Source organism: Triticum dicoccoides, chromosome 1B, assembly GCF_002162155.2.
Source record: "Triticum dicoccoides isolate Atlit2015 ecotype Zavitan chromosome 1B, WEW_v2.0, whole genome shotgun sequence".
Taxonomy (NCBI): domain Eukaryota; kingdom Viridiplantae; phylum Streptophyta; class Magnoliopsida; order Poales; family Poaceae; genus Triticum; species Triticum dicoccoides.
In genome coordinates this window covers 130,317,617-130,343,444 of record NC_041381.1, presented here as the reverse complement: position 1 = coordinate 130,343,444, position 25,828 = coordinate 130,317,617, and the positions used below count along the sequence as shown (strand labels likewise).

Genomic DNA, 25,828 nt, shown 5'->3' with positions numbered 1-25,828 from the left:
GGGTTTTGGATGCACTGGCGAAGTTTGCACCAACTCTCAAGGTGAGAAAGGGCAATGCACGGTACCGAAGAGGCTAGCAATGATGGAAGGGTGAGAGTGCATATAATCCATGGACTCAACATTAGTCATAAAGAACTCATATACTTATTGCAAAAATCTACAAGCCATTGAAAAAAAGTACTACGCGCATGCTCCTAGGGGGATAGATTGGTAGGAAAAGACCATCGCTCGTCCCCGACCGCCACTCATAAGGAAGAAAATCAATAAATAAAATTGTGCTCCAACTTCATCACAAAGCGGTTCACCATACGTGCATGCTACGGGAATCACAAACCTCAACACAAGTATTTCTACTAATCCAAAACCACCCACTAGCATGACTCTAATTTCACCACCTTTATATCGCAAAACTATTGCAAGGAATCAAACATATCTTATTCAGCGATCTAGAAGTTTATGTAGGATTTTATGACTAACCATGTGAATGACCAATTCCTGTCATCTCTCTAAATAGATATAAGTGAAGCAAGAGAGTTTAATTCTTTCTACAAAAGATATACCCGCGCTCTAACAAATATAAGTGAAGCAAAAGAGCATTCTACAAATGGCGGTTTTCTATGTGAAGAGAAACAGGCAATCCAAACTTCAAATGATATAAGTGAAGCACATGAAGCATTCTATAAAGCCGCACTCAAAAGATTTAAGTGAAGTGCAATGAGCATTCTATAAATCAACCAAGGACTATCTCATACCAGCATGGTGCATAAAATAAAAGTGAAAACTAAATGCAAAAGACGCACCAAGACTTGCACATAATGCATGAATGAAACGAATTCGAAAACATACCGATACTTGTTGAAGAAAGAGGGGATGCCTTCAGGGGCATCCCCAAGCTTAGACGCTTGAGTCTCCTTGAATATTTACTTGGGGTGCCTCGGGCATCCCCAAGCTTGAGCTCTTGCCTCTCTTCCTTTTTCTCATATCGAGACATCCTCGATTAGACACTACTTCCACACAAAACTTCAACAGAAAACTCGGTAAGATCCGTTAGTATAATAAAGCAAATCACCACTCTAAGTACTATTGCAAACCAATTCATATTTTGTTTTTGCATTGTGTCTACTGTAATATAGCTTTTCCATGGCTTAATCCACTAATATAAATTGATAGATTCATCAAAACAAGCAAACTATGCATCAAAAAGAGAATATATCAAAAACAGAACAGTCTGTAGCAATCTGAACATCCACCATACTTCTGGTACCCCAAAACTTCTACCAAAATTAGGAAAAATAAAAAAGTTGTATAGCAAGACAGTGCAAAAAGAATCAGAACCATTTGACGTCCCAGTTAAAAATGTAAAATCGAGCACTACAGCCAAAGTTTCTGTCCTGCACCGTACAAACCAACAAGCGTTGTAAACATCCTAAAGGCAAACCTTGGCACATTATTTTTATAATACAATGGAATTGTACAAGGGGATAATTATTTTTGATGAAAAGTTTCTGTAATCAAGATTCGCAAAGTTTCCATGAGCATGAACAAAGTTCAAGGAGCTCCCCCACTTCAACAATGCTTGTCTCTCTCACTTTCACTTTCCTTTATGAAAAGTTTTTGTGTTCCCCTCTTTATTTTTTTTGTTTTTAAACTATATAAAAGCACTCAACAGAAATAAATGACTCTCTAAAACTTCCGGGTTGTCTCCTTGGCAGCGCTTTCTTTAAAGCCATTAAGCTAGGCATTTAGTGCTCAAGTAATGAATCCACCCGGATCCCAAGGTATATCAAAGCCAATTTGAATTAACAATGATTTGTAATTTAGTAGTGAGCACAAAGTAACATATATCAAGCAACAACAAAGTCTAACTCTCTTCCTATGCATCGGCATGTCATAAAAGAACAATTCATGCACACATAGTAAAGGCCAATGCATAGTATAAGCAGTTTCTTGCAATTCTATCGTGTTGGAAACATAAAGAGGTGGAGACAAAGTTCCTATCTCATAATAATTGTAAGCAGGAGCAGCAAGCACATGCATATTATATTCATCAAAATCATCATGTGCAATGGTAAAAGGCAACCCATCAATATAATCCTTAATAAGCACAAACTTCTCCGATATAGTGTAGTTGGGAGAATTCAAAAAGATAATAGGACTATCATGCGTGGGTGCAATAGAAACAATTTCATGTTTAACATAAGGAACTATAGCAAGTTCATCTCCATAAGCATAATTCATATTGGCATCTTGGCCACAAGCATAGCAAGCATCATCGAAAAGGGATATTTCAAGCGAATCAACGGGATCATAGCAATCATCATAGCAATCATCCTTCGGTAAGCACGAAGGGGAATTAAACAATGTATGAGTTGAAGAGTTACTCTCATTAGAAGGTGGGCATGGGTAGCTAATCCGCTCTTCCTCCTTTTGTTCTTCGCTCTCCTCGTCATCTTTTTCATCCAATGAGCTCACAGTTTCATCAATTTCTTCTTCCATAGCTTCCTGCAAAATATTAGTCTCTTCTTGGATGGCGGGGTAGGCCTCAATATATAGTTTGACATAGGAATTAGAAGCATAATTATCATAGCAATATTCAAGTATGGCTAAATTTTCGGATTTGTAGAGAGTAGCATCATACTTTTCAATCAAAGAAACAATTTCATATGCACCCTTAAAAGCAACAAATTCTTCAATTTGTTGAACATCATAGTAATTATAAACACCCTTATCATATTGAAACATGCAACTCAAACCAATCATAGCAATTCATCAATCACCGATAGGACAATGGAAATCTACTCAGACATCATAGGATGGCAACACATCATTGGATAATAATATGAAGCATAAAGCACCATGTTCAAGTAGAGGGTACAGCGGGTTGCGAGAGAGTGGACCGCTGTAGATAGAGGGGGGAAGGTGATGGAGATGTTGGTGAAGATGACGGCGGTGTTGCTGAAGATCGCGGTGATGATGATGGCCCCCAACAGCGCTCCGGCGCCACAGGAAGCAAGGGGGAGAGAGGGGCCCTTCTTCTTCTTCTTCCTTGACCTCCTCCCTAGATGGGAGAAGGGTTTCCCCTCTGGTCCTTGGCTCCCATGGCTTGGGAGGGACGAGAGCCCCTCCGAGATTGGATCTATCTTTCTGTTTCTGCGTTTTCTGATTCTACCCCTTCACCGTTTCCTTTATATCTGGAGATCCATAACTCCGATTGGGGTGAATCTTTCACCTAGATTTTTCTCATAAAATTAGCTTTCTTGCAGCAAAAGTAGGGCATCAACCGCCTTGGGGCACGGCCCTATCTCGTGGCCACCTTGGACACTGTTTGGCGTTGATTCTTCCTCCGGAAAATCCCAAATATTCCAAAATAATTCTCCGTCCGTTTTTATCCCGTTTGGATTCTGTTTGATATTGCTTTTCTGCGAAACATAAAACATGCAACAGACAGGAACTGGCACTGGGCACTGGATCCATATGTTAGTCCCAAAAATAGTATAAAAAGTTGCCAAAAGTATATGAAAGTTGAAGAATATTGGCATGGAACAATCAAAAATTATAGATACGATGAAGACGTATCACTACGGCGGAGGGCTCCAAGCGGTACTATCGCTGAGGAGCGGTACTGTCGCTTGATGCACTCGGGCGATAGTACCGCTGTGGCCCGCGGTACTACCGCTGGGACCAAACGAAGCACATAAGAAAGGTAATGAGCTCTCCATTGAAGCGGAAAGGCTCAGAGGGTGTGACAAGGATGTGTACGTGTTGATTCCACCCTAGCCTTACCACAGCGGACCCCCTCTTGATAGTACGGAGACTCCTACAAAACTAGTCCACGAACATAGAAACGAAAGAGCTGCACCATCTTGAATAACACTCCGAGGGGAGGGAATCGTCTCGTGCCAAAGGATGAATCTCTGAAAAACTCAACGCACACGATTAGTCCGCAAAAGCATTGTCATCAATCACCAAAACACCTTAGGGATAAATATGCCCTTACAATCTCCCCCTTTTTGGTGGATTGGTGACAATACGGGATTTGCACAAACGGGAAAAGACATATGACATAAGCAAACCCGACAACTCTAAAATATAGACAGGCTCCCCCTAGATGTGTGCTTTGGACTGCACGACACACATACTAGGATCAACACTGCCATATATTTTAGAGACCAACAACCTAAGCAGGATATATGAGAGCAGGGTATATAACAAGATAAGCATGCAACTCATAAGATACCAAAGTACTAGATAGACATAGATAATGATAATATAAAGATAAGGTAGCATATGTCTCACACCATATGTCGGGAACTTAGGTCTCACTGGCACAAAACCAAACAAAGCAAATGGCGAGAAAACACGACAACACCACAAAGAGACACTCGCAACTCAACAAACGACACAAATCCCTAAACTCTCTCTCCCTTTGGCATCGAGACACCAAAAAGGCAAAGAGTGCTGCTACAGCTCCAGGTGATAGAAAGCTGAGGATCTCGAACATCATATCCCAGCGGGATCGTCTGCATCACCGTCATCGGTCGAAAACTACTCGTCGTCTGAATCTGTCCACGGACAGTGCTGTTGAATCCACTCCTCCTCCTCAGTTATCTGGCCCTCAGATCCACTATTAATGGTCGCACCCAACTAACGCATGAGCTCCTTGTGACGTCCCCTGGCCTTCTTCTCAGCCACACGAGTCATGTGCTGACCATGAGACTCCATGCAGAAAAGTTTCTTCATCTTGAGCTTGAGCTTCTTTTCCCAAGAGGGCTCTGCTCTAGAAGGCTCATAGTTAGCGTCATCATCAGCATCAACCTTGTCCTTGTTCTCCATGGCAGCAGCAGAAGATGTACCCCCAGTTTTAGGGACCGGGGTGCCCCAGTTGTCCTTCTTCCTCAGACGCTTGATCTCGTGAGAAATCAAATATCCAGTTTCCAGCATGATCCTGGGATAGGAATGTTCCCAGGCCTTCTCAATGAGTAACATGATGAACGGTCCATAGATCGGGCACTTGCGCTCAGAGATAGCAGATATAAGTTCAGACCACATAACATGAGAAATGTCCAGGGACTCGCCAGTGTTTGCTTCCTTCTCATGTTGGCAGAAGAGAAGCATGTCCACGAGATAGGAGTGGACCATATCCAGATTCCCGATACGAGGGAAGAGAGTCTCTCGGAAGACACGGTGAAGGATGTCCAGAAAGGTAGGCAGCTCATAGGTTTCCTTCTTAGTCTCGGGGTGAATCTTCACGGAATAGTAGGGCCAGAGGGCTTCCTTGTGAGTGGAGGTGGCATTGCGGTGAGGGCGGAAGCCGACTGGAGTCTCAAGCCCGTGATCTTCCACCCCAAGTAACTCCATGAAGGCCTTCCACTTGACAGAAAGCAACTTGCCATTTGTCATCCAAGTCAGAGTCCTATCCTCATCAGTTCCTAGATGGACAGTGGCATAGAATTGAGCCACTATATCTGCATCAAAGTCCTTGTTGAACTACATGATTCTGAGAATGTTCAACTGAGAGCACATCTAAAGGGCATCACCAAAGTACTCAGGGTCCTTCTCCATAAAGTCTGTGTCGACGGAGCGCACATCAACATAGAGATTCTTCTTGGCCTTGATCACATCAAAGAAGATGGCAAAATGAAAGCGGTTCCAGAACGGACAATTGACCAAAGTGGGTTATTGGTCTTCCACATAGGGGTTGCAGCGATGCCTTGCCCAGAACTCCTTGGCATTCATTTCAGGCACAGTTTTGCCCTTCGGCTTCGGCTTGACGGCAGACTTCTTCTTGAGTTGAGGTGGAGGTGGAGCACTTGAGTAAGCACCCGCTGGCGGCGGTGGAGCACTAGAGGAACCACCTGCTGACTCAGATGTGCGGTAGCACTTTGACGTTGCACGACCGGGGTTGACACGGCGGGCTTGCTGCTCAGGAAGTTCATCACGTGGAACCAAACACACGAACACACGAAACAACCAGAAAGAACGAGCATAAGCCAACAAACACAACAAATGAGATCAGGAAATGGCAGGAACATGATGGAACTGGGCAGACAGCGGTAGTACAGCGATTCGTAAGCGGCAGTACCGCCCGAGCGGTAGTACCGCGCCACTGGGAGCGGTAGTACCGCTCAAGACGGGGAAACGGCGGTTCCCTACTGCCGTGGTCAAATCCGGCACTACCGGACTGCCACATTCAAAAATACTCCTACCAAACACTAATCCAAATAGTCTAGTTGCCTTCTCCAACCTACTCAAGCCTAGATTTAGCCAAAAATCGAGAGATGCAACCACTATTGCCCCTAAGATGCTAGATCTGAAATCTAGACAAAAAGAGAGGAGGAACTGGGGCAATACCGGCATCCATGGCAAGAGGACGAGGTAGGGATCGACTCCACCAAAGGAAATGGAGAGGGACAACCCTGAGAAGACAGCCCGTCAGAGCCCTCCCGCGGTGAGGCGATGCTAGAGAGACGAAGAGGAACGAGGGGGCGGAGCGAATGGGTATGGGGGAGAAGAAACCTTCCCCTACCCCGACATAACCCCCTGGTCCCGCCCCTCAGCAGTAGTACCGCGCTGGTGGGCGGTAGTACCGCTTGTCAACATAAGCAGTAGTACCACGCACCACCAGCGGTAGTACCGCCCAGCAAGGCTCAACAACTAGACAACAAACGGCTTTGCTCAAAAAAAGAAGAGAAAACCAACGGCAAGAAGAGGAAATAAAACTCGGTAGCGAGAACACTAGCAAGGGGACAAGAAACACACCTCTTCAAGAGAGGGTGGTGGCCGAGGCCACCTATGTTTGAGTCTGTTTGAGTCAAGAGGTATGGCGCCGTGAAGATTTTAACCTTGGGCCCATGACCACAACTCGTCCTTGAAGCACAGTACCATCAAAAATGGTTAATGTGAAAGATACGATCAATTTATGCATAATGGGGGGAGGGAGAGTTCATTGAGAGAACAACACTCCCCATATGTCCGGGCCTACATCTAAACTAGACAACAAGTTGAATGTGGTGGGGTGTGCATGGGTTCAAGTCACATTGCTCGAATCAATGATATTTAGCTCATGCCTTAACTCATGAAATATTGCTTCATCCAAGGGCTTCGTGAAAATATCTGCAAGATTATCATGAGTGTTGACATACTTGAGCTCGATCTCCCCTCTCCTAATGTGATCCCGGATGAAGTGATACCAAATCTCAATATGCTTCGTCTTGAAATGTTGCACCGGGTTGAGAGAAATCTTGATGGCACTTTCATTGTCACACCAAAGAGGCACTTTGTCACAAATGACACCGTACTCCTTTAAAGTTTGCCTCATCCATAAGAGTTGTGCACAACAACTACCGGCCGCCACATACTCCGCTTCGATGGACGAGAGAGACACACGACTTTGCTTCTTGGAAGACCAACTCACCAAAGAGCAACCAAGAAATTGGCACCCTCCGGAAGTGGACTTCCTATCCACTTTGTCTCCCGCCCAATCATAATCCATATATCCTTCTAGCTTGAAGTTTGCTCCTCTTGGGTACCATAAGCCAAAGTTTGGGGTATGAGACAAATATCGAAAGATTCGCTTGACCACCACAAAGTGGCTTTCCTTCGATGTGGCTTGAAACCGTGCACACATTCCCACACTCAACATGATATCCGGTCTAGATGCACAAAGGTAAAGCAAGGAGCCAATCATGGAGTGATATACCTTTTGATCCACCGCTTTACCATTGGGATCAATGTCAAGTTGGCACTTGGTGGGCATTGGAGTAGAAGCCGGCTTGACATCGCTTAGCTTGAATCTTTTTAGCATGTCTTGAGTGTATTTGGCTTGGTTGATGAAGGTACCTTCTCTTCTTTGCTTGATATCAAAACCAAGGAAGAACTTCAACTCTCCCATCGAAGACATCTTGAACTTAGAGGTCATGAGAGCGGAAAATTCCTCATTGAAAGCTTTGTTAGGGGAACCAAAGATAATATCATCAACATATAGTTGGCATACAAACAAATCCCCTTTGACCTTCTTAGTAAAAAGAGTGGGATCGATTTACCCAACCTCAAATCCACGATCTTGCAACAACTTGGTAAGGTGGTCATACCACGCACGTGGGGCTTGCTTAAGGCCATAGAGTGCCTTATCGAGTTGATACACATGATCCGGGAAGTAGGGATCCTCGAACCCGGGGGGTTGCTTGACATAAACCAACTCATTAATAGGACCATTAAGAAAAGCACTCTTCACATCCATTTGTTGTAACTTAAAGTTGTGATGGGAAGCATAAGCAATCAACAAATGAATGGATTCAAGGCGAGCAACAGGAGCAAAGGTTTCACCGTAGTCGATATCCTCGACTTGGGAGTAGCCTTGTGCAACCAATCTTGCCTTGTTGCGAACGATGTTCCCATGAGCATCTTGCTTGTTCTTGAATATACACTTGGTTCCAATGACATTGTGGTTCCCCGATGGCCTTGGAACCAATCTCCACACCTTCTTGTGCTCGAAGTTGTTGAGTTCTTCATGCATGGCATTAAGCCAATCCGAATCTTCGAGCGCCTCATAGACCTTTTGGGGTTCAACACAAGAGACAAACACGTGATGTTCACAATAGTTTGCTAATTGTCTACGAGTGCTTACAACTTTCTTAGGCTTCCAACCACATTCTCCATGAGATGACCTTGGGTGGTGAGCTTGGAGGTAATCTTCGCGGCACGACGCTCTAATTCCTCCTCGGATGTGGAAGGATGAGGGTTAACTTGATTATCTTGAGCACCGTCTTGAGCTTGTTCTAGATCTTGAGCTTGCTCTTGATCTTGAACTTGCTCGAGGGGGAGAATTTGACCTTGGGCAACATTTGGTGGTTCACCACCATCTTGAGGTTGATCTTGCCCTTGGTCTTGTTCATGAGGTTGAGGGCCTTCACTTTGTTCTTCGGAAGCGTGTGGGTCTTGGGTTGGTGATGGCCACTTGAGTGGAGCATTGTCCTTCTCCTTCGGCCACAAGGGGTTCCTCAATGGTAGGATATGACCCACATCCATTCTTCTTATGGCCCGGGGAGGAATTTCATCACCTACATCACAAGTACCACTTTGCTCCACTTGGGAGCCGTTATTTTCGTCAAACTCCATGTTACACGTCTCCTCAATGAGTCTAGTGGACTTGTTGAGGACACGGTAAGCATGAGAGTTTGTAGCATAACCAACAAATATGCCCTCATAAGCTCTAGCCTCAAATGTAGACAAGCGAACACCTTTCTTGAGAATGAAACACTTACACCCGAACACCCGGAAGTACTTGAGGTTGGGCTTGTTACCGGTAAGTATTTCATAAGGAGTCTTGTTCAAGCCTTTGCGGAGACAGAGCCGATTGGATGCATGACATGCTGTGTTGATGGCTTCAGCTCAAAAGTTGTATGGAGACTTGAACTCCGCCATCATGGTCCTTTCGCATCCATCAACGTCCGGTTCTTCCTCTCTGCGACACCATTTTGTTGAGGGGTATATGGTGCAACATATTGATGTTTGATCCCCTCATCACTAAGAGACTCATCCAAGGTGTAGTTCTTGAACTCGGTGCCATCGTCACTTCTTATTGTCAAGATCTTTGCATCATGTTGACGTTGAGCTTCATTCGCAAAGTCGATGACGGTTTGTTGAGTCTCACTCTTCCTCTTGAAGAAAAATACCCAAGTGTACCTTGAATAATCATCCACAATCACCAAGCAATACTTTCTACCTCCAAGACTATCAAACGATGGAGGCCCAAAGAGATCCATGTGAAGGAGCTCCAAGGGTCTCTTCGAGTAGATGATAGTCGTGGGAGGGTGAGCCTTTTCATGAAGCTTTCCTTCGATACAAGCACTGCAAGCACGATCTTTGGCAAAACTAACATTTGTTAGTGCATGGACACGGTCCCCCTTGAGAATACTTTGCAAAGATCTCATATTGACATGGGCTAAATGGCGATGCCAAAGCCATCCCACATCAACTTTAGCCATTAGGCATGTCACGGTCTTAGTGGGTCGCTCCGAAAAGTTAATCACATAGATACCGTTCTCGACATGCCCAACAAAGGCTACTTTAAGAGTCTTGCTCCACAAGAGGGCCACGGTATCAATATCAAAGAAAGTGGCAAAGCCCATGAGTGCAAGTTGACGAACGGAAAGTAGATTGTACGCAAGGGACTCAACAAGCATGACTTTCTCGATCGTTAGATCATGAGAAATGACAACCTTGTCAAGACCCAATACCTTAGAAGACGAGGCATCACCCCACTCGACATTGGTGGGCATAGATGGGATCTCGTGCACGTCCACCACCAAGTCCTTGCTCCCGGTAATATGATTTGTTGCTCCACTATAGAGCAATCATGATCCCCCACCGGAAGCAAACACCTACAAGAGATCAATGCTTGGTTTTAGGTACCCATTTAGTAATGAGTCCTTTGATGTTAGTAACAAGGGTCTTAGGAACCCAAATAGACCATTCAATGTACTCATAAGGAGAACCAACAAAATTAGCATAAAACATGCCCATCACTGGCACAACACAACACATAAGAAGGGTTAAAGTCGCTGGCTTTGTTGGAAGAGGTGGCTTTGCCCTTTTTGACATCACCACCCTTCACGCTGTTCTTCTTCTCCTTAGGAGCACCCTCTCCCTCCTTTACAAAAGTTTGGTTGAGAGGAGGAGGTCGTTTGGTCTTGTCGTTCTTCTTCTTGTTCTTGGACTTGGGTGCGAACCCAACTCCCTCCTTGGCCACAATTTCCTTTTGATTGCTCAAAAGGTCGTTGAGGTTCTTCTCACCTTGTATGCATGTCACAAGGCCTTTCTCAAGTTGCTCCTTCAATTTGGCATTCTCCTCCACAAGATGCACATGCTCACAACACGGGTTAGTGGCATTGCATTATCAATTAATACCATATGAGGAAAGGTGGCCTTTTCTTTGGTTAGCTTAACTTGGAGTTGAGCATGAGACTCCTTGAGGCTAGCATGAGCACCCTTCAAGACCTTGTGGGCCTTTTCAAGTAAATCATACTTCTCCTTGAGTCTAGCATGGTCAATGCCAAGTTTAGCCTTCTCGGAAGTTAGCACACAAGACACAACAAGAGCATGATCAAGATCTTTCTTTAACTTAGCATGGTCATCGTTGTGTGACTCCTCAAGAGCCAAACGATGCCCACACTCTTCCTCAAGAGCATTAGAGAGATCCGATATCTCATCGGCATTGTCACGACTATGACCTTCCATCTTAGAGATGGTTTCTTCATGAGCCTCGATCATTCATTGGCTTCACCAAGTTGTTCCAAGAGAGCAACAAAGTGCTTCTTGGATTTGCCCTTGAGCTTACTCATAAAAGACTCAACCTCATTCACTTCCTCATTAGAACCCTCACTTTCATCAATGCCATCCGTCAAGGAGGGATTAGTAATGATGGTGGTTTTGATGTTGGGGGTTACCTTGTTGGTGGCTTTAGCCATGAGACACTTGGCGGTGATGTTCTCATTGGGAGAGTCAAAGAGGGACACCCGTGGAGATGTGGCAATGGCAACGGAGGCCATGGCCATGGCTTCACTCTCTTCATCATCATCGTCATCCTCATGGTATTCTTCTTGAACCACCAACCCTCGAGTAGGAGTCTTTTTGGTGAAGTTGTTATTGTTTGGGAAGGACTTGGCTTTGTCCTTTCGGATGAGCTTGCCACTGTTGTCTTCCCGCTTCTCGTAAGGGCAATCCACAACAAAATGGCTCACATTGCCACAATTGTAACATGTTCTCACACGTTGCTTGCCCTTGAACCCACTTGAGTTGTTCTTGTTGAAGTTGGGTCTTGTGTTCTTCTTGCCACAAAATTGCCTTGAAGCAAGAGCCATGTGCTCATGATAATCATATTTTGTATCTTCGGGGTTGCTCTCCCCATCTTCCTCTTCTTCCATAATAACCTTGGCTTTTAAGCCAAGGTTGGGCTTCTTTACCCTTTGAGAGCGCAACACCGCGTTGTTGGCAGTCTTGTCCAAGATCCTCATTGCCACAAACTCATCCAACACTTCATTTGAGGTCAAGGAGTGGAAGTCCGGTCTTTGACAGATGACGGAGGACAAGGCCTTGTGGTAAGGCATCATAGCTTTGAGAAACTTGCGCTTGATCCAATTGTCATCCGTGTCCTTGCTCCCATGATCTCGGAGTGAGACCGCAAGCTTGGTAACTCTCCGAAAGAGCTCACGAGGTTCTTCATCTTCTTTCATTGCAAACTCATCGGCTTCACCTTGCACCACTTCATAGTTGGAGCGTTGAATGCTTGCACTTCCCTTATAGAGGGAAAGAACGCAATGCCATGCGTCTTTGGCCATGTCGAAGGGTCGAAGATGAGGGAGATCTTCGGGTAGAACTGCATCTTGAATGATGAAGAGAGCATTCTCATTGAATTGATGGTCCACGGCTTCTCTAGGGGTGAAGTTGCTTCGGTCATGTGGATGGAAACCTTCTTCAATGATTCTCCAAAGATTAGTGTTCACATGATTTAAATGACGCTTGAAGCAATAAACCCAAGAATCAAAGTACTCATTTTTCACAATCTTAGGAGGAGGGCCGGCATGATTTAAATGGGTAGAAGGAATCGGTCCTCCATAGACTGGAGGTGCCACATGGCAAAGATGCTGGTGCCATTTCTACCACTAGTAGAAGGATCCTTTTCACTAGTAGCTTCCCCCTTGTCGGAGTTAGCATCCGTCACCTTGTCGGTGGGATCCCCCACTTTCAACGGCGAGGTAGATAGTTTAAGTCCTTCTAAGAATTTATTAAACATGCTTTCAACCTCGGTTTTCATGGAGGTTTTCAATGTGTCCAAAGCCACATTGAATTCCTCACGAGACACCGCAGTTCCCCCATCACCCGTAGACGAGCTCGGATTCACACCGGAGTGCTCCTCCCTACCGTCTACGGTGTCAACCATACTCTTCGGATGACAAAGTCCTTAATAAAGAGACGAGACTCTGATACCAATTGAAAGGATCGATATAGTTGACTAGAGGGGGGGGGTGAATAGGCAACTAACAATTTTTAGCTTTTCTTTACCAAATTAAACTTTGCATCAAAGTAAGTTGTCTAGATATGCAACTAGGTGAGCAACCTATATGATGCAGCAATCAACAAGCGCACAAACAAGTAAGGGATACAACACAAATAAGCTTGGACAAGTAAAGGCACGAGATAACCAAGAGTGGAGCCGATGGAGACGAGGATGTGTTACCGAAGTTCCTTCCTTTTGAGGGGAAGTACGTCTCCGTTAGAGCGGTGTGGAGGCACAATGCTTCCCAAGAAGCCACTAGGGCCACCGTATTCTCCTCACGCCCTCACACAATGCGAGATGCCGTGATTCCACTATTGGTGCCCTTGAAGGCGGCGACCGAACCTTTACAAACAAGGTTGGGGCTATCTCCACAACTTAATTGGAGGCTCCCAACGACACCACGAAGCTTCACCACAATGGACTATGGCTCCGCGGTGACCTCAACCGTCTAGGGTGCTCAAACACCTAAGAGTAACAAGATCCGCTAGGGATTAGTGGGGGGAATCAAATTTCTCTTGGTGGAAGTGTAGATCGGGGCCTTCTCAACATATCCCGAGCAAATCAACAAGTTTGATTGGCTAGGGAGAGAGATCGGGCGAAAATGGATCTTGGAGTAACAATGGAGCTTATGGGGGAAGAGGTGGGTCAACTTTGGGGAAGAAGACCCCCTTATATAGTGGGGGGAACAATCCAACCGTTACCCCCCAAAGCTGCCCCGCAGAGAGTGGTACTACCGTTGGGGAAGGCGGTACTACCGCTGTGGCCAGCGGTACTATCGTTCCACCTCGCGGTACTGCCGCGTAGAAGAGGGGAGCGAGGAGCAAAGGGAGGACCTGGACCCAGAGCGGTACTACCGCGGTGGTAAGGGCGGTACTACTGCTTAGGAGCGGTACGACCGCCTCTACTACCGCAACTAGTGCCGCAAAACCTGACACAAAAAACGAGCCCTCGAGTCGAGGCGGTAGGAGCATGGAGCCGCAACGGTACTACGGTGGAGGGCTCCAAGCGGTACTACCGCTAAGGAGTGGTACTGCCGCTTGATGCACTCGGGCGGTACTACCGCTGTGGCCCGTGGTACTACCGCTGGGACCAAACGAAGCACATAAGAAAGGGAATGAGCTCTCCATTGAAGCGGAAAGGCTCAGAGGGTGTGACAAGGATGTGTACGTGTTGATTCCACCCTAGCCTTACCACAGCGGACCCCCTCTTGATAGTACGGAGACTCCTACAAAATTAGTCCACCAACATAGAAACAAAAGAGCTGCACTGTCTTGAATAACACTCCGAGGGGAGGGAATCGTCTCGTGCCAAAGGATGAATCTCTGAAAAACTCAGCGCACACGATTAGTCCGCAAAAGCATTGCCATCAATCACCAAAACACCTTAGGGATAAATATGCCCTTACACTCAAGCTCCACATGTGTAGGTTTGATGAACACCGCCACATCATCCGCAAAAATGGACAAACGTTGCCTCATGCCTCTCCGGGCCAAGGGCTCCAAAATACCTCTGCGCATGGCCCGATCAAACAACCTCTGCAAAGACTCCATAGTAAGAATAAACAACATTGGTGAAATTGGGTCGCCTTGCCTTAACCCCTTGTAGTTGTAAATAGTATCCCCGGGGTCACCATTCACCAAAATCTTGGTGGTGGATGTAGCAAGAATCCCACAAATTCAAGATCTCCACCTAGGTCCAAAACCAAGCTGCTGCAACACCTCAATCAAAAAGGGCCATTGTACAAAATTGAAAGCGTTAGAAATATCCAGCTTGAGCAGAACCGCAGGTATTCATAGGGCATTTAGTCTACGAGCCGTGCTTTGGACCAACATGAAGTTGTTGTGCAGGGACCTACCCTTCACGTGCACTCTCTCCCACACGTCTGCACGATTCTTCTCTCCATCTTAGGACTGTACAATCCGCGTCCTACGACACAGGCGTCACTCCATAACGTTAGTTTTCTACCGTTTATAGTTTAACTTTACCGTTCTTAAATAAACCAATTTAAAGTATATTTTCTGTTTTTTAAAAGAAAATTCCTAAAAAGAAAAAAATGAAAAAAAAAACCGATGCCATTGGGTATGTGCTATTATTTTCGCAAAAAGAATGGTAAGCATGTGCTAGTGAGCGGGCTTGACCCCTAAAAAAAACAAAGGTGAGCGGGCTTGTGGCTTTCCCTCGAGCGATGTGTTGAAGACGAGGAGGCCTTCCATCATCAAGGGAAAAAAAAACGAGGAGGCCTCATTGTTCTTGCCAAGCGGCAAGCCTGGTAACGCAAGCGAAACCCAGAACCCCCCCTTCCTTCCCTCTCCTCCCCGGCGATCGCCAACGGTTCTCCCGACCTCTCCCCGTCGCTTCCCGCCGAGCTCGGGTCCTCCCCCTCCGCTTCCGAGGTAAATATCTGGATCCTTCCTCCCCAGCCTCCTCCTCCTCCTCCCCCGCCGCGTGGTGCCGAATTTTGCTCGGTGAGTTTAATCTTCGAAACCCCCCTCCCCCCCTCCCGTGTCGCTCCCGCGAGCGACCCGGGAGGGAAACCCTAGCCGCCGTCTCAGTCCTCTCTCCTCCTCTCCTCTTCTCCTCGCCGCCGCCGGAGCGCGCTGACGGGCGAAGCCCGCCGGCGTCGGCGGCGGCGGGGCCCTTCCTCCCTTCGCTCGGTGGCGGCTGGCGCGGGCCGGCGGCAGCGGGCGTGGCGTCGCGCTGACGAGGGGCGTGGCGGCGCGGCGGCGGGCGCTGGCGGCGGGGTCGCGGGTGCGTGGCGGCGGCGTGGTGGGCTTCGTGGGCGCGGGCGCGTCCTTGGCAGGAGCGGCAGCGGCCTGGTCTGGCTCGGCCAGATCTGCTGCCTGGTGGCCACGGACGGCGCATCAATCTGATTTGATCAACGTCTGTACAGAAGTCTAATAGATACTATTAGAATCCCTGACAACTGCTGTTACCGGGTTAACTTATTCTAGTGTTTTGGCCGATTGTGTTGTTTAAGGTTGTAAATGCAGATTAACTTTGTAGGTTGGAGTTTGGTTAGCCATGGTTCAACCAACTATTTCTAGCTTAGTTTGGCTGGTTTGGTAGGTGGTGTAACCTACCATTGTGCCGCTGGTGCAACTGGTGTCCATGAGTACTTGTAAATCCGGTTAGAGTTCATAGCTTGAAAATATATAGTAAATGCTACTGCAGTTTTGGCTTGAGGGTGCCAGAAGAGGTTTCCCTGCCAATTATGTTACCTGGTTAGCTTTGTTCTAGTGATTTTGCCGTTTAGTGCTATAAATGCAGATTAATATTTCAACTGCAATTATCTTTATAGTTTAAAGTTTGGTTAACTTATCTGCCTGATTGTTTGATCAGTTTGTTGGTGGTGTTCTGGAAATTGTTTGCATGAGTTGTTATGTATCTGGTTATAAATAGTTGTGGGTTGATCTGTCATGTTTATAATTTTTCCTAGTTATCCAGTACGAATATTAGCGAAGGAAGTGTAAGCATGCAGATATCGTTGGGAACTTAGGCTTGAGAATCTTTTTTTTATTAGTCATTCAGATGCAGTTTAATGCTGTGAGTGCAGATTAGTTATTAAGATGCAGATTATCGTTTGTAGGTTGGAGTTTGGTTCACTGATATGCTTGATTCTTCGGTTAGTTTGGTATGTGGCGTTGTCTTAAATCCAGCGCTGTTGAAACTTCTGGCCATGAATATTTATATCTGTATATAATTATTTTAAGGATCGATCTGTATGTATTATATGATTGCAGTGCAGGTTCCTAGAGTTATCCAGTTTACTTGATGTTTGTTTAATATAGCTTATGTAATCTAGTATAGTACTACAATTGTGTCTTGGAGGTGCTGGACGAATTCTAATGTCATGTGGTAGCTTTGTCCTAGTGCTTTTATATCTGTATAGAATTATTAGAGGACTTTTGAGCTTAAGTCTAGATGTCTTTCATGATCGACCAAGTGCTTTTGTTACTTCAGTTAGTCGTCCAGTAGCACTAGAGTTGTAGATAAGTAAGTTCATGCTTGTAACTAGCAAGTTATTAACTTTTTTGCTTTGATCTAATTGCTTTATACTTTTCTTACGGGCTCATAGTATATAATGCTAATGCGTATCACTACAGATGGACAGTCGGAGGGGCCCATGTCAGGTCCATGGTCCTCTACCCCGCGTGCAATCGGGACCGCCTCCTCCTGCTGGTGGAGGTGCAGGTGCGAGTGGCGCCTTCCAGGCGTTGAGGAGCTCTGCGATGGAGGTGGGGGCAACATCAGTGCTCGAGAAAGAGGACCATGAGTGGCAACTCCAGAGTTCGTGTTCCACATCACCTAAGAAGACTCACAAGATTCGTCCAAAGATGGTGCACCCACAGTTGCGTGTGCACTTGTCCCGCACATTGGCGCGGATGTGTACCACCTTGGTTGATAGGGGAGTGTTCGACGAGTGCCTATCTGAGATAGCTGAAGCATTGCTTAAGGCAGATTTCTGCTCAGAGATGGTCTCGGAGCTGCAGTTAAAACTCAAGAAGGCCATAGATCTCACTGTGAGCGGAAGCAATCACAACCTACAACAGGTTGTGTCATTAAATCCTTCTCTTATGTATTATAAGACTGATCTTGTAGACGAACCTTGATCTCTGATTTTGGTTTTGCAGGTTGTCCACAAGGAGATATGCAAGTTAGTTGATCCTGGAAAGAAGCCATCCTTTGTCCCCAAGAAGGGGAAGCCATGTATTGTAATGGTGATAGGTCTCCAAGGTTGTATTCTAAACTATTTTCCTGCCTCATATATGTTGGTTACTTGGGCGATATCTATCATTTTTCAAAAAAGATCATGCTGTCCACATTTAGTCTTTCTCTTGATGTCATCAAGCCTAAGGTCATTTTGTAGGATTTGTGTACCAAAAATATTCATTTTGGGTATATATTAAATCTCTCTCTCACCTAATTGTTACTACTCATTTGACTAGGCTCTGGTAACACTACAAGTTGTGCCAAGTTTGGGTACCATCACAAACATAAGGGATACAAACCTTCAATGGTCTCCACGGATACAAGAGGAAGTAGTTCACTTGATCGGACAAAACAGATTGCACGCGAGGCTAAGATCCCTTTTTATGGAAGGTAGTCTGTTTTTATTGGTTAAAAGCAAGTTTTTAGCATTTAACCAAGGGTAAAAAAACTAAAATGTTGTTTCTGCAGCAATTTGGAACCAGATCCTGTGAGAGTTGCCGTTCAGGGCGTGGACAGATTCAGAAAGGAGAACTCAGATCTTATAATAATTGATACAAGTGGGAGCTCTACATCTAAAGATGCACTTTTTGATAAAATCCTTAAAATTGAGAAGGCCACGGTATTGTTTCTGTCTTGACTTCTTCTGCTTCTCCTGGAGCTTCAGAACATGATCCAGATGTCATCCTTCAAGTCTCCATCACAATGCACTCATGCGTACATGATAAATATGAACGAGATACGATCCAATGACATGTCCAATACATGTCTACATGATTAGATGCAGAGAATACCTTTAAAATACACCTCTCTTTGATGATGCTTACCATGTCTAATGCTTCGCGTGCCTGATTTCTTGCTAAACCAGTTCTCTTATCATTTAATTTGCTTCTGTTTGACGGCTGATTATATGCTTCTTATTTCCTTTTAGCAAGAAATTAAGTACTCCCTCCGTTCCATTCCTGCTCCGTATGTAGTCCATATTGGAATCTCTAAAAAGACTTATATTTAGGAACGGAGGCAGTATTTTGTTACATTTCTATCGTCCTTTTCATACTGGAATGTGTTATTTCATAGAATCTCAGATAATAAAGTTCAGATGATTCTGCATGCCCATATAACATTTTTCCAGGAAACATTTAATCAAAATGTTATATTCAATGGAACTTGATTATTGATCTTAAGTATGATGGGTCAAAAGCCACCCTAAACCAATTTACTTTTACAGTGAAACTTGATTATCTAATCAGTATTTTATTGTCATTTGCTAAGAGAAAGTATCTAGTTTTATTCTTCAGTCCAAGGAATATATATATTGTTAAAAAAGAATTTGACAAGATACCAAGCGCCTTACAGTGATCACAAATGCTTTGTCCATAAGCATTAATTCAGATAACTTTGATGAAAACAAAAGGCTTGCACTGCACGAACTTTATAGTCACACACAGGAGGAATCCTCCTATAATCTTAGCTCCAACCCATAAGCCCAGAACACTTACTCCCCACTACCTCCTGTTATTTTGAAATTCCACCTTGTGATTCTTTGCAGAAGCCAGATCTGGTAGTGCTCGTAGTTGATGCTGGAGCTGGCAAGTCTGCATGTGATGTAGCTGTGTTCTGCAAGAGATATGGCTCTATTGGTTCTGCTATCATGACCAGAATGGACCGCCATCCAAATGGAGGCGGTACACTTAGCGCGTTAGTATCTACTGTTACTTCTTTTATTTTATTAGATTATTATTGTTTTGGTGTATATTCATAGTATCTTCCTATTTTCAGACTTGCAGCAGCAACATGTCCTGTTATATTTTATGGAACGGGAAAACAAATTGATGCATTTGAAACCTTTGACGTGAAGGTCTTTGTGAATAATCTTTTAGGTAAATAAAACCAATCTAATTTACATTCTGCATATGGCTGCGCCTTCTGAACATTGGTGCTACGCTAATGCTCTGTTCAAATTTCAGATTACAAGAATAGGACTTTACAATCAATGTTGAAGATATGCATGGTATGCTCGGCAACCTGCAAGTATCTGAGACTGAAAGAAGAAACGCGATTGTAGAGATGGAAAAGACATGCCTGAATGCATATCATGCTGTCTTGGAGAAGCACAGGATGCTTGCTCAGCAGATTTCTTGTTCAGAATCAGAATACAATAAAATTTGCGACATCCTTGGCGAGCAAGAACTCAAGAAGAGCAGAATCAAGGTTAGCTACAGGTTCCATAGAATCAGAACAATAATTTTTTTTCTGCCATTTACGGTTTTATTCTCTTTTTTCAGTCTGTCTCTTCATTAGAAGAAAGGAAAGAGATAATGATGATCAATCTAAGAAGCATGAAGAACGAAAAGGATGGAAGAACTAGTAAGGTAAGCCAAAATAAATTTGGTATGTAGTATGTTATAATGTGAGTTACTTACCGTCAACGTCCTACTAGAGTCTAGAATAGTCTAGAGCTTGAGTCAAGTTCTAAATTTAAGCCATGGCTGCCTCGCATGGCGAGATGTGTTGTTTGAGAGTGGGCTGCTACTCTGTATGAGATGGTGATCAGAAAGGTAGAGTAGGATACTGTAGAAGAACGAGTGGAGGACATGATCTGAAGTGATGGAGGAAGATGTAGGAGGAAGAGGAGTGGATCCAGGGACATTTGTTTCCTCTGGATAGGATCTGAAGGCTCGGTGTGTCTCGGAAGCACTTCCCTGCCCGCTGATCAGTACATGGGAAGAGAAGGGTGAGGTAGATCTTATAGCACTTAGCAACGAGGCCCTATCCATTAGTATTCCACATAAGAAATCCATTCTAGAAAAAAATACAATTAGATTAGCTTGTGTGCTGCTTGTGGTGCTCCAAACCTGTACATGGGAAGAAAAAGAGAAGGAGGAGAAGGGCGCTGCTTATTGTTGCTATTGCTGAAGGAGGGGATTGTTCTTTACTTGGACTAGTGCAAGACAGCAGTGCAGAGAACTGGAAGAGGCGATAAGTAGGAGGTGCTCCTGGCTTGCTGCCAGGAGCATAGAGGGAGAAGAGGCACACACAGATGAGAGCAAGTGTAGCTGCATGTGTTGCTCTGAAGAGAAATACACAAGGGATTTGCTGGTCACAATTAGTATGAATGCTTGCCCGCTGTGCTGTGTTGGTGGAGGACGAGGTGAGGACCATGATGGTTGGCTGTTCTCTGTGTTGCTCCGGACCTGTACCTGAGGAGAGAGTAAGAAAGGTATTGTGCTGTGCTCGTGCATGTGCACGTGTGCAGAAGGTACATCAGGCTGCAACAATTTGGAGAATGCAGAAGAACTGAAACTGAGAAGAGGAGGAGCAAACCCGCTCCTTGTTGCATTTGTGCGTTTGAGGAGGTGCAGCAAGAAAAGTCAAGGGATGTGAATGGTGAGCGCGCTGCTGCTACTGATGGCTGGCAGCTAGGGTGAATAGGTGGGTGAACTGAGGAGAATGAGATGCCACATTTTGATATTTGCAGCAAGGGGGGGATGTGATTGGAGGCTGAATGTGTTGCTGATGGGATGCTGGAGGAAGTCATCAAGGAGATGATGGAGGCTGAGATGTGAAAGTAAAGAGTTTACTTGTACTTTGCCGCTCTGAGCGATGTCGGCTTGAGATGTGATACAGAGTAGCAGGCGAGAGAGAGCAGGGCAGCAGGCAGAGTAGAGTTGATGTTGTGCCTGCACATTGGTGTTGTCATATGAATGGTGTTGTGAAGCAGGGATGTACTGCTGCTGATATTGGTGTTGTGAAGCAGGGATGTGCTGCCGCTGATATTGGTGTTCCAGGGTATGGAAGGTCGTGAAACAGGGGGAGGTTGGTGGTGAGTTTGGGTGCACTAGGTACTGATGCCTTGGCGCAGGTTGAGATGGTGGAAGCTGCGAGGAGGCGATGTGAGGCCAAGTGTGATTCAGTGAAGGCGCACCAATGGTGGCGATGAGTGACATGTGGTTGCAACAGAGGTGTGGTGATGGAGATGATGAAGCTGTGTGCTTAGAGGTAGTGTTTGCCTGTTTGGTGGTGCTCGTGGAGATGTCTGGGGGTTTGAGGAGAGAGATGGTTGAGGTCCAATGGATGAAACCATCCAAAAATATAGGAGAGAGATGGTGGGGATGTCAGTTATATTTATATATTTAGTGTGGTGGTCGAATGGACAAACCCATCCAGATTTTTTCCACACAAAAATCTATAATTTGTTTGTTGTTTTACTCTCTAACTGCATTTTTTCTGTAAAATATAACAGCTCAAGGATCTCATGTCAAAAGCCTTGGATTTGTGGAACATCTTGGGTGTGACATGCCCTGAACAGAGGACCTACAAGTCTAGGATGAACAATCTCAGTTCATTCCTTCAACAGGCTAATAGCCTGTCATCCAAATCGCTTGAGAAGGTAAGAGTTTAACACGAATGGTCTTATTTACCAAGTGATAATTACTCTGCATTAATGGCATTTCCTGAGTACAATGTTAGAAGTTGAATCGCTCAACTCCTCTCTCTGAGATGTGCTTCACACACACACGCACAGCTACTACTAGCAGTGAAACTTTATTGATAGCATCTCTCTCTCTCTCTCTCTCTCTCACACACACACACACACACACACACACACACAGAGCACTAAGCGCTGAAGCTTAGTTGAATCATTCAGCCCCTCTCTCACTCTCTCTCTCTGCTGGAGCTAATTACTCAGCTCCTCTCCCTCTCACCCTCTCTGTTGTTTCTCACAACATGCACAAGTACACAAGCTCAAAAGCAGCTAGCTATGCTGAACAAGCAAAAAAAGACTGACACTACTAGCTGACTGCATACTCCTATCTGACATGCATATTCTAACATAGAACATGTTACTGTTGTTTTCTGATTTCTTGCAGCTTGCAAAGATTGTTAAGGAGCTTGAATGTAAGAAAGTGAAGCAACTTGAAGCAATGAAAGCGGATATTCTTAGACGTGCAAAGATCTTTATAAGAAGGACCGAAGGCAGCACCAATTTTGCCAGCCTAAAAGGTAAGAAAATAAAAGCAGTGCACAATATTTGTAGAATAATTGTGGGCTTGTGGCTATTTTCATTTTATTGGATTTTGGTGTGCTCAAACAGATTTGATAAGCACGGCTGTTGCATGGGAGGCACAACAGAGGGATGCCATTCTGTATGAACAGGCAAGTTATTACTGCTTTAATCGCTCTTTAATCTCAACTGTTTAAACATGAGAAAATTTTCATTTATCTTTTCTATAATTCTTTCCAGGAAAACCTGGTGGCTCGCTTAAAAATGGTGGAAAATGATATGCGGATGTTCGACTTTGATTCCACAGGTAATGTTACGGAACAAGCAATGGGTTTGATATGCTAAAATTGCTGAAATACTAACCTAAGTCTCTGTAGCTGAGAGAGAAGACAAGAGAGATACTCACATGGGAACGTCAAGCTCATCCAGTGAGACTACCAAGTCTGACCCCAAAGACAGTGACTACATGCCTGAGAGTTCGGAATCGGATGTAGACATGAGAGACTTTGTGGTCTCCGAGTCTTCTGATTCGGTCTCTTCATGAGGGATGTGATGCTTTGATGTGGCGGCAGAGCTAGGTGCAATCAGGGTAGTCACTTGCTACTGCTCGCTCAGGCTATGAACAATCATGGACCAGACGCCTCTAGGTATGTGATGCCTATCGAGGACATGAAAGTGTGGGCAAGGCTATGGTTTTCTAGTTGCGCTATCCAAGCTTGCAAGCGTGATGCAAATAGAGCTGCACATGCAGTGGCTAGGTTGGGATATTCTTGTGATGTAAATCCTGCCTTCCTGTGGGAGGATGATGTTCCAGCTGTAGCTGCAAACGTTGTGGTGGGCGAGATGCCCATTTTGCCTGCAGGCTATACATATGCCCTTTCTCTAAGATTGATTGCACTGTCCAGCGGCAATATTTTCGCTGATGAATTGCCCTACCAAATCTCCATACGGCCTTGTTCGGTTGTAGCAGAATTAATCCTCTAGTGGATTTAATCCTCTAGAGGATTGGGTGATCCCCGCTTGACACCAAAACCATTTGGGGACCAAATCCTTGCCAGTATGCAATCCACGCCACTCTCATGCATTCGGTTAGTCCCCAAGGGCACTGGACCACAGGGACAATAGTATTGACATAGATGAAGTCGTACATATAGATAACAACAATTCTCATGCAGTAATTACACATATAGATAACAACAATTCTCATGCAGTAATTACACAGATGCAGACTGAAGTGACAATAACACTGACAATTTAAAACACTTATTATCCCAACAGTAACAACAATTCTAAGATTTGAACAGGGCACAAATACTAACAAAAATAATAGCAATTTGGAGCATACATAATATATAATATGTTGAATAGACCACAAGAGCTTAATTATTAGTTCCTCCCAAAATCTTCCATGCTACAGCCAGTCGTTTCAGAAATAGTGTTTAGTTTCTCTACAAATATTACATGGACAAAACCCAGCGAATAGATATGAAGCCTTCCACTGAAAAGCACACACAAATAGATCCAAGTCGTGGCACCTTCGCTCTTCTTCGGGAGCATTCTTATGTAGAACTCCTGCTTTTTGAAACCATTCAAACCCAAAATTAGTTTGAGAGTGAAATACTTGGCAGTTTTATTTCCAGGAATGGAAACAATGAGAAAAACATACATAAACAGTAGGTAAATCAATCTCTATCCTCTGATCTATGTTAAAAGCATCCCTTTTTATTTTCTAGGGACAAGGCATCATAGCAGTTTAGAAATAGACAATGATTACAACCACAAGAAAATCAGCCTAGACTAGCTACAACACAAGCACTTGTCAACCTGTGTCGATACATCAAGCAATCATTTGAAAAAAGGTTGTATTATTCAAGCAAAGTATTCCTATAACCAGTCAGTCTAATAGTTTGCAAAAGAACTTCATAAATATATTTAAAACAACTATCCATTTCAGCAGAAAATAATGTCTTTACAGCAGCAGCAGCAACAACATGGACTAAATGGCTAGCAAGGAGTTTAGTAACATGGACTAATTGAAAAGAGGAGTACCCGAGTTATTCCATTTCAGCTTTCAGCCACATAAGAGCAGTCTCTGGTCTGGCACTCATGAAAATCTCTCGGTTCTCGGGGATCTTGAAGACTCGGAAAGCCTTGACTTCTTCTTCAAGTGTGATCTCCATTGTTTTCAGCAGATCAATGCAGTTTTTGATAGAGTACTCATCCACGACCCTTGGCTTATTCCTCTCATCCTCCACCTGCTTCGTCCTTATTTCCAAGTACTTCTCCATCATTGCAGCCACATCACCATTCGCCCCCCTCCTTCTCTTTGGTTCTTTCTCTTCTCCATTTCTTGAGGGTGCAGTAGCCAAATTTGGTTGAGTTTGCTGGGGCTCCACAGCAATGTTTTCTTGCATGTAAACCTCCTCAACATCTTCATCAATCTGCACCCTTTCTCCTCCAAGATTCTCACCATCAGCTGATGTTTCTCCTTGATTCTTGCTAGCTCCTCCAAGATTCTCGAGATGTGATTGGGTTGAGCAATGTGATGAATCGATAGAGGTGAAGTTATATGTCCCTTCTGCAGTTTGGCCTACAAGTTAAAGTGACAATCAAATATAAGATTTCAAACTAGAAGAGTAAACAAACATAAAACAATGACATGAGTATATGAATGAAGTTGATAACTAACCATCATGCAATTCTCCCAAAGCTTCAAAAAGAGGGAAGGCTTTTGTCTTGAACTTTCCAACTTTAGGCCTTGTTCGGTTGTAGCAGAATTAATCCTCTAGTGGATTTAATCCTCTAGAGGATTGGGTGATCCCCGCTTGACACCAAAACCACTTGGGGACCAAATCCCTGCCAGTATGCAATCCACGCCACTCTCATGCATTCGGTTAGTCCCCAAGGGCACTGGACCACAGGGACAACAGTATTGACATAGATGAAGTGGTACATATAGATAACAACAATTCTCATGTAGTAATTACACAGATGCAGACTGAAGTGACAATAACACTGACAGTTTAAAACACTTATTATCCCAACAATAACAACAATTC

The 25,828-nt window shown here is 44.6% G+C and overlaps 2 protein-coding genes across 2 annotated transcripts; both read left to right on the top strand.

The window, feature by feature from the left end:
• The first annotated feature begins 15,302 nt into the window (after positions 1-15,302).
• LOC119323364 (signal recognition particle 54 kDa protein 2-like) lies at positions 15,303-19,863 on the top strand. Its single transcript, XM_037597006.1, has 8 exons — positions 15,303-15,450; positions 17,161-17,607; positions 17,689-17,791; positions 18,004-18,157; positions 18,236-18,386; positions 19,314-19,462; positions 19,544-19,644; positions 19,732-19,863. Exons 2-8 carry the CDS (start codon positions 17,161-17,163, stop codon positions 19,827-19,829), a joined length of 1,203 nt encoding a protein of 400 aa, XP_037452903.1. The 5' UTR covers positions 15,303-15,450; the 3' UTR covers positions 19,830-19,863.
• LOC119323375 lies at positions 19,840-23,696 on the top strand. Its single transcript, XM_037597017.1, has 7 exons — positions 19,840-19,975; positions 20,050-20,136; positions 22,008-22,154; positions 22,636-22,768; positions 22,860-22,921; positions 23,010-23,076; positions 23,147-23,696. Exons 1-7 carry the CDS (start codon positions 19,883-19,885, stop codon positions 23,311-23,313), a joined length of 756 nt encoding a protein of 251 aa, XP_037452914.1. The 5' UTR covers positions 19,840-19,882; the 3' UTR covers positions 23,314-23,696.
• The last annotated feature ends 2,132 nt before the right edge of the window (positions 23,697-25,828 follow it).

Coding starts and splice junctions, on each gene's coding strand:
- LOC119323364 (XM_037597006.1), top strand. CDS start 17,161: ATGGACAGTCGGAGGGGCCCATGTCAGGTCCATGGTCCTCTACCCCGC. Junction 18,158..18,235: donor AAGATCCCTTTTTATGGAAG/GTAGTCTGTTTT, acceptor TTGTTTCTGCAG/CAATTTGGAACCAGATCCTG. Junction 18,387..19,313: donor TTAAAATTGAGAAGGCCACG/GTATTGTTTCTG, acceptor GATTCTTTGCAG/AAGCCAGATCTGGTAGTGCT.
- LOC119323375 (XM_037597017.1), top strand. CDS start 19,883: ATGCTTGCTCAGCAGATTTCTTGTTCAGAATCAGAATACAATAAAATT. Junction 20,137..22,007: donor AGGATGGAAGAACTAGTAAG/GTAAGCCAAAAT, acceptor AAAATATAACAG/CTCAAGGATCTCATGTCAAA. Junction 23,077..23,146: donor GTTCGACTTTGATTCCACAG/GTAATGTTACGG, acceptor AAGTCTCTGTAG/CTGAGAGAGAAGACAAGAGA.